Source organism: Pavona decussata, unplaced genomic scaffold (assembly GCF_977016875.1).
Source record: "Pavona decussata unplaced genomic scaffold, jaPavDecu1.1 SCAFFOLD_161, whole genome shotgun sequence".
In the NCBI taxonomy this organism is placed as follows: domain Eukaryota; kingdom Metazoa; phylum Cnidaria; class Anthozoa; order Scleractinia; family Agariciidae; genus Pavona; species Pavona decussata.
The window spans coordinates 1087703-1096577 of NW_028145572.1; the positions used below are offsets into that span (position 1 = coordinate 1087703).

An 8875-nucleotide genomic window follows, 5' to 3' on the forward strand; every position below is an offset into this window, starting at 1 on the left:
GTGTCATCTGGTAGTGGTCCCGCTTCTTTCCCTCGTGTTGCCTATTAAATCTTGAGCGGTGAAGGCAGCCAGGGACAGGTGAGAAAACGAACGTAGATTTTGCACCTAGAATAGAAGGATTTCGGTATATTTTCAAAAAATTCTAACTTGGTTCCGAGGCCAAGGGGAGTAAAATAAAATAAATAAGTTATTCATAAATGAATTTCCGTATAATTTCTTTTGTTTGATTCCTCTCAACCTCGGAGCTAAGTACGCATTTTAACATATCGAAATAGAGCTATTGGTTCGCTCTCATATTCGACTGTGTTTGCGGTTAGTTAGAAAGTTAAGTAAAAGTTTGCTGACGGGGCATTTTTTTGATTCATCAGCTTTGCGATGTTTGACTTTTCCAAGATTTTTTTTTTGGAAACAGGTTTTGTTTCTACACGGGTAAGATTGACCAAAAACCGCAATAAAATTTGCAAACTTTTCAGGAGCCTCGCACAAAAACCAACTCGCGTACCTTTAATTCTGCCGGAAAAGTTTTCGAAAATCGAAAATAAGGGGCGCCTCCATTCCATTTAGCCAAAATTTTCGGTTTAAATTCCCTCATCAGAAATTATTTTATCTGTGAAACAGCTAAATAAAAGAAATGACAGGTTCACTGGAAAACAAAGCCTCGGGCGATATCCACGTTGTATTGAGGTGCAAATGAATTTTAACAAAGCTGGAAATCAGCACGAAATCTTCATTAGTGCACGAAACTTTTATTTGCAGGGAATTTCCGCGAAAACGTTTTAGAGGCGTCACGCGAAATTTACGTTTTCGGTTTTTCAATTGGAAGGTTTTTCTTAACCTTAACTAAATTACTTTACACTGAGTTTTGTCCGCCAAAAATACGAATAAATGTCTCGGCTCTCCCAAACATCTGCAGTTTCTAGAGACCTCTCTCTTTAAGTTTGAGATGCAAGCTGTCAAACAGACGCTACATATCTATTTAACATGGAATTATTTGTTTTTAATAACAAAATAAATGGCCTTTAAATTATGGGCAGAAGAAAATAAATAAAAAAATAAATGAAGGGAAGACACGTCGTCAAGAAAAGATAAGAGAAGAACTGATGATTGAGACCAAAATATTCTGGCTTATTTGGCCGGAAGAATTCCTGTTGAGTTTAAGGGAGAAAACCTTGATTTTCCCCGTAAAATGTTCTTATATTTGGTCGATTGATCTTCGACCGTGTTCGCAAGAAAAGAAAATGAACAAACATTCAACCACAAAAAATCGCTTTGTCATTTTCGTATATTGAACCAATATTCATTTGTTTCCGATTGCTGAAATTACGAATATTTGAATAAAATTTACATTTCGAGTGTGTCAGTAATATATGCCAAAAAAGATTAAGTCAAAACCATTTTTCACGAGGTTTACTGACACAAGGTTGCTAATAACGACTGGTTAAATCCAGTAAATACGAAATTTAATGTTCAAAGGGAAAATTTTGCAGACTCACTGCTTATGCAAGCGATCACAGTGTTGATGTTATGCGTATCTTGGCTACATATAGTCGGTAAGATTTTCGTTCGAGACCATTTACGTAATAAGCTAACAATAATCAATCTATATGACACCTGGTCATTATTCGGATAAACGTTTTCAAAACATCGCAAGGACGACACGAAACCTTGGAAATTCTATTTAAGATCGATATACACTATTTCTGAAGAACCTGTTTGTCCGTTGAAAGCACTTCAGTGCGACTGGCGGCAAACATATTATGATGAATCTTTCCGACGTCGAATTTTGTGACCGCTTCAAAGGCTACCACTACATGGCGACAATTGGAAATGAGCCTTTTAAAACAGCTTTCGTTATTAACGCCATCTTTAATGTCCCCTTCTGCATCACAACAACGCTGGCCAACTTTCTTGTCATCGTTTCAATATGGCGGTCCTATACGCTTCGTACTCCAGGAAACATGTTGCTAATTGGACTTGCGCTGTCGGACCTAGGTGTTGGTGTACTTGTCCAACCTTCCTTTATCGCATATCTTCTGTCGTTCGCTATCCGCGGTGCAGAGAGATTTACTTGTATATCAGCCGTTGCATTAAACTCGACAGCTTCGTGTCTGTCTTCTGTGTCTTTTGGCACGGTGACAGCGATTAGTATTGAGCGCTATCTCTCCCTTCGTCTTCACCTGCGATACGAAGAGATCATCACAGTGAGACGTGTGCGATGCTTTCTCGTCATTTTATGGCTTCTTGGCGGAATTTCCCCATTCGTCTGGGTCCTCTTTGTTCCAAGATATAAATCGTATTATTACGTGGCGGGAATCTTACTATGCTTGATAATTTCCACACTGGCCTACATTAAAATATACCACATCGTTCGCTTTCATCTCAGACAAATAAAAAACCACGAAGTCTCCATGAACAAAGAGCACTTTGACAAGATACGTTGTCGTAAAAAATCAGCGTACAACATGTTTATAGTTTATTGTACACTTCTCTGTTGCTATGTTCCATACTCGATTTGTCTGGCCTTGGGAAAAATCATGGGATACTCAACATGGAACTGGAGTGCTATTCACTTTGCACTGACAGTTATAAACATAAACTCTTCGTTGAATCCACTCATATATTGCTATCGTATGAGGGAAATTCGAAGAGCAATGCTGAATACATTATATGTAACTTTGAAGATGGGAAAAGCAAAATGAGATGTAGCTGAAAACAAGAACACCACTTAATAGAGGACATTTTTTCAACAAACAATGACAGCTACTGTGCAGTGCTAGTTGGCAAGCCTTAGTAATACATTGTATATAAAAGATGATTTATGTAAGAAAAAGTAACTACGTTGTTTTCAGAAAATTATCAAAGCTTATCAACACCTGACAAAAATGACTTCTTCCTTAATTCCATTCGATGTTGGACATCTTGTATTTACCCACTTAAAAAAATATTGAACGTTTAAGTAAACTGGACAAAAAGGGAAAATGGGTCGGCTGAACGATACCCTAGGTACAGGATTGATCTACATTACCCAAGAGGCTGTAGTGTGCTTCAAAAAAGCAAAAAAAAAAAAAAAAAAAACGAAATAAATATAAAAAAATAAAGGGCTATTCTTGTCTGTGACGAAAAATTGTTCCATCCATTGAATTCTTCAAATACGTTTATCAATGATTTACTTCTTTACCAAACATACGTGGAATGCTGAAGAGAAGCCTTTTGTTACAAACATACATGATAAGTTAAGGTTATAACAGTGAAATCATTTCCTCAGTCCTTATCACTATAAGCGGGATGTACAAACCGGGACCACTGCGTCGTGAAAATAGACGGAACAAGTTACTAATTAGTTTTCTTAGGAATGGTAGCGCGAGCGCGGCAATTTTTGGCGCTCGCTCGCAAAATAATTCATTGTATAAACTGTCAAAATAAACACTTAAAACTCGCAAAACGTTTTTCTTTTTTTGCTTGTTTGTGCTTTACGAGTACCCTGGGAATGATTGAAACCCTGTGACGTGTACAATTATTGTTATCATAACGCCCACATCCTGTTTTCCAGATACGTGCCACGTTTGTGTAATATTTTGATTTTAAAAAAGATAACAAAATATAGCCACTACGTAATATTTTAATTACTCAATGTTCTGAAGTGCGGGGTTTGATGTGGACGGAATACTGTGTGGATTCAGAAAATACTGCCCAGGTTAAAAAGAATCAAGTGTTTATTAATACGTCAAATGGGATTTTATATTAGCTTGGAAATACGAATGATATTTTGCCCCAGGAATAAGACAGAAACCAAAACAAGCACAGAGAATTTAATTCAATTGAAGCAGTAGGAGAAATACGAATGAAATCAGGCAAAATTAATCATGGGGGATAAAGAAACGGCAAAAACTAAAGGTTTTATTTTGTCATTCGTTCGGATTTCCAACAATACGACATGATAAAATTTGTCGACTCTGAATCGTGACTCCAGTGAAAAATGAAATCTTTTAATTTTTGATCTCGCCAGTGTAGTTTTTCACTTCCTTATTCAGTTTTCTTTTTCTATTAAACTCTTTAAAAAAACGTTAAGGTTGCTAGTGCTTTTATTCATTTGATTACAGTCGAAAAAGTCACGAGTATTGTTTTGCTATTTCGCTTTCAAGATTTTAATAATGGATGTATCTTTTCGCCTTGCCCGGCACGTTTCACTCTAAACACTCAAAATATTACAAAACCATGCTTACGCAAATCCAATTTCCGATGTTTATCATGCTATTTAGAAAAAAACATTCAGTATCTTCAGCATTTTTCATCCGCGTAACCATTTTGCTTCATTTCACAATTTCATCACTCACAGAAGTTACAGGCAACGCCGCATTTTTGCCTAACAAATTCAGGTTGTTTCTTAAATCAAGCAAGGTATAATTTCCGTTTCAGTTCTGTGACAGTCATCATTTTCGAACATTCTTCCATGTTAATGCAATAAATAGCCCCGAGGCTTTCTGATGTTTTATTCACAACGCTGCCTGCCTTGCGTGGTTTTCATGTTGTTGCGGGTTGTTGCCCTACAACACGATGAATAACTCGACAAGCACACCACAAAATGCGCTCTTCTGTGATCGGTTCAGCAGCTATCGATACACGAAAACAACAGGGAATGAACCTTTTAAAACAGCTTTCGTTTTTAACGCCATTTTCAACGTCCCCTTCTGCATCATAGCAACGTTTGCCAACCTTCTCGTCGTCGTTTCAATATGGCGATCGCACACACTCCGTACTCCTTCGAACATGTTACTGATTGGGCTTGCGCTGTCGGATCTGAGCGTCGGTTTAATAGGACAACCTGTCTATATCGGCTTTCTACTCGTCTTCGCTAAAAACGGACCAGTTTCTTCAAGCTGTATCATTTCTATCGCCGTGAGCATTTTCGGTTCTATCTTCAGCTGCGTGTCGTTTGGCACGGTTGTAGCCATCAGCGCCGAACGTTACATAGCACTCTCTCTACACTTGAGATACGAAAATGTAGTGACAAGAAAAAGAGTACAGATCTTTCTGATATGTTTGTGGCTTGTTTGTGGAATTTTACCATTCATTTGGGTTCTTTTAGCGCCTAAATACAGATCGTATTTTTTTGCCGTCGGAATCATCCTCTGCCTCCTAGTTTCCTCACTGATGTACATGCAAATTTACCAAATAATTCGTTACCACAGAAGGCAAATACAAGCTTGCGAGATAAATGACAGAAATAACGAGAATATCGTCCAGCGAAGAAAGAACGCTACTAATATGTTCCTGGTCTATTGTGTTCTTGTTTTATGTTATCTTCCTTACTCGATTTGTCTGGCCTTCAGCAAATTCCACGGCTACTCGAAATGCAGTTGGATTGCAGTTAACTTCGCACTTACGATTATTAACATTAATTCTTCAATGAATCCCTTTATTTACTGCTATCGCATGAGAGGAATTCGCCAAGCAATGTTACTAACTCTGCACACAGCTATGCGGCAAGCGACATTATTCCTGGGGCGAACTGGAGAATTGCGTTCTCGCACTTCGACTGTATCAGATCCAACAGCCGGTAATCGTTCCACAAACTTGTGAATACCACAGTAGTAGTTGGAAAAATTATTGACGGACTATTCGCAAGGAATGTCTCTATCCTGGCGAACTCTTCACAACAAGTCAGTTTTTTTTTGTGTGGGGCGCGAACGTTGAGTAAACGTGTTATGTACGTTTCAACTGTACTTCGCACACTCTTCACGCGATTTTATCCGGCGAGTCAAGTACACAGTGGCGTTGGCTGAAGAACCTTACAACAACTTTTTCAATTTATCGTTGAGAGATACTTGTAAAGTAATACCTCTTTAAAATGTCTCCGAGATTGTCAAAAAATAACCTAAAAGAGACATTTGCAAAGAGGAAACGTTACCGAAGCATTTGTGAATTTCAATGTTGTCCAGTGTGTTTCCTGTTTCCATCAGGAGTACCCAACGACACTTTTAGAGAAAATTAATCGCAGGCCCGTAACCAGGATTTTATGTGGGGGGGGGGGGGAGGGGGGGTGGGGTGCTAACGAGGCCAAAGTGGACCAAAATACCAAAATGTATTTTTTATTGTTCTGATCCATTTATTTAGGAAAGTAGCAATACATGAGAAATTGTAACCGCAAAGTACACGGTAGGAACTGAATATTACATTTGTCGAATACAATTGTTTGAATTAAGTTATTAACGACTAATTTTACGATGTAGAATGATACATCAAAATACCTCTGAACTAATCCCTCAGAATTTTCCCGAGCTCCAGCCTCCCGTGGGTGTTCGGTAAAACAATTTTAACTTGATAATGAATGTGCATTAGTGCGAGGGACGACAGCTTTTCCTGGCCCATGCATGCGCTGTTATATGCATGCAGCCGCCTTAAACAACTCGCACTTCTTTAGCATTCACAGCTCGTTGCAGGCGCATATCTTTCGGAGCGCATATATATTTGGAAAGATGATCTCCTAAAGAGCTTTTTTTGAGGAGTATCTGAAAGAAATAAGAAACAATATGTACTGTTATCTCTCACTTACCCATTCGTGTAATTTGTTGTTGTAAGCCTTGATTTTCGTCATCTATTCGGTTGTTCACGTTTTGCTCTGGGTTTTCAACCGAATTAAGGAAGGATTCGGTAGCGATTATTGCGTCGTGATGGTACTTCATTTGCTCATATCTTGAATCTTATGCCAGTTTATGAAAGCGCCCTTGTCTTTCCTGCAATGCATAGGTGTCATCAAAGCACAGTGTTTACAGAATACTCAGTAGATGGCATCTACTGAAGGGCTGTAGACCATCCACGAATACTCACTGTGGTATTGTGACTGAAACCCTCTTCGGCACTAATGAAGAAATCGCTTTGGAAAGTTGTAGTTAATCGGTGGCACAAAATGACTTTTAATCAAGTGATACTTCTGATCAACTGGCAGCTTATTTGCGGAGGAACCAAATTTCTCAGAGGCCGTCGAAAACTTCCCGATGTCATTTATTTCTTGTTGTATCATTGGTTCTAAGTGGTACCACGTTAGATTGTCATCAGTATTTTCAGGTACTGGAGCTTGCAATGTCTCTGCAATTTTATACATAATTGCAGAATTACATAGGCAAGTAAAAACTAACGATATAATGTTCCGACGTTTCGGCGACGTCATGACGCCATTCACAAGGAATGAATAATATAAGCGAGTTCAACGGAGTAACTGATCTTAGATTTTGCCGAATTGATAAGAAAGTACACATCGGCTTTTCATAGAATATTGACATGCATCAGGAAATGACGATAAGAGACCAAGAGAAACATAAAATGTATTTTCCCTCTGTGTCTCGAAAACTTCTATTTTTATGGTTTGGGATGCCTGTGGATTTCCAGGTGCTGCTTTAGATTAACCCTCCCCCAGTCCCTCTCCGAATTGTTACTCTGTGTTCCCTCACTGGCTTTTTATTAAGCAATGTAAGTTTGTTTCATATTGAGGAATAGCGACTAAATCTTAGCGCATAATAATGGGATCAAGACTGGTGGACATCGCGAAAATAAGTGTGATTTACCTTCTATATCACGCTGTAAAACTGTAGTTAACTGAGATAGATCTGAAGTCGTGGCTTCAGCTGGGCTGTCGTCGCAGACTGCACTGTCATTGTCAGCGTCTGACCCATGTATCGAGATTCTGGCAAGATTTAGCTGCAGCCTTCCTCTTTCTATTTTCCTGTTCTCTCTTAACCATAACTTCATTATTCATTTAGATAAGCTCGGGCATCTGTGCGCTTATTGAAATGTTCTGAATGGCTCGGGCTACTAGAGTGCAGCTGGTTTTAGTTTACCAGTGAATACATTACCGCTTTTTCCACTCTTTGGCTTTGTTTAAATATCACTGTTAAGTTTTAAACTCCATTTTAACGGACTACACTCCTTAACTTGGATATTGAGTATCAAAATGCGGACCTTTGGGGACTGTGGGGGGAGGGGGGGGGTGCGAACGCACCCCATGCACCCCCCCTGGTTACGGGCCTGAATCATATGTTGAACTAAACACTAGCTGAGTGTCCCTACGTCGATCTTGGTTACTATTTAATCTTCCTGGGGAAAAAAACCTGCTCTTCAGTGCCAGCGAACAAGACTTTTACTACATGAAAATCCCAGTCAGCTGTAAGTGTTATGTCTGTCGACTAGCCAGTAAGTAAGTTAGCTTGTAGGTACGCAGCATCTTCCCGAGACTTAGTTTGTTTATATATCTTTGTGTCATCGGCAAACATGGTAACATGGCTCGTCAGGACCGAATCGGGCAAGTTAGTTACATAGATGATAAATAAGATCGGGCCTAAACTGGAGCCCTGAGGTATTCCGGAACTGACAGGCAGAGGATCAGAGGTTTCGCCCAGCACTGTTACACGTTGGTAGCGACCCATCAGGTAAGAGCTAACCCAATGCAAGAGGCTGCCTCCACTGAATCCGAACTCGTGCAACTTTGCAGCAGACAGCCGTGGTTCACCTTATCGAAGGCCTTATAGACATATCCATATAGATCATGTCCACCTGTTTTCCGTCGTCTAGTAAGGACCCCACGTGGTCCAAAACTTCCAAAAGGTTGGAGGTGCATGATTTTCTAGCTCTAAAGAATCCATGTTGACATCTCTTACCACCTCGTTAAGTCCATCTTTCAAGTGTTAAACGGTGTTAAATACACATCGCTCCAAGACTTTGGATACCAGTGACGGTAAGGAGATGGGCCTGTAATTCTCTGTGCACTCGGGTGGCTTTCGTGGCATCAAGGGCTTCGAGCACGGATTGGACTTCGCTAACCGTGAGTGTTAATTCCGACATATCAGTAGAAGCTGGTGCATTGCTAGCCCTTCCAGATGAA

The 8875-nt window shown here is 39.6% G+C and overlaps 2 protein-coding genes across 2 annotated transcripts; both read left to right on the forward strand.

Moving 5' to 3' along the window:
* Positions 1–138: 138 nt before the first annotated feature.
* On the forward strand, positions 139–3450 carry LOC146464617 (adenosine receptor A2a-like). The gene has a single exon (XM_085129178.1). The coding sequence runs from the start codon at positions 1758–1760 to the stop codon at positions 2697–2699; it is 942 nt and encodes a 313-aa protein (XP_084985304.1). The 5' UTR covers positions 139–1757; the 3' UTR covers positions 2700–3450.
* An 829-nt stretch (positions 3451–4279) lies between these two features.
* LOC146464618 (adenosine receptor A2b-like) lies at positions 4280–6115 on the forward strand. Its single transcript, XM_085129378.1, has one exon. The coding sequence runs from the start codon at positions 4555–4557 to the stop codon at positions 5578–5580; it is 1026 nt and encodes a 341-aa protein (XP_084985504.1). The 5' UTR covers positions 4280–4554; the 3' UTR covers positions 5581–6115.
* The last annotated feature ends 2760 nt before the right edge of the window (positions 6116–8875 follow it).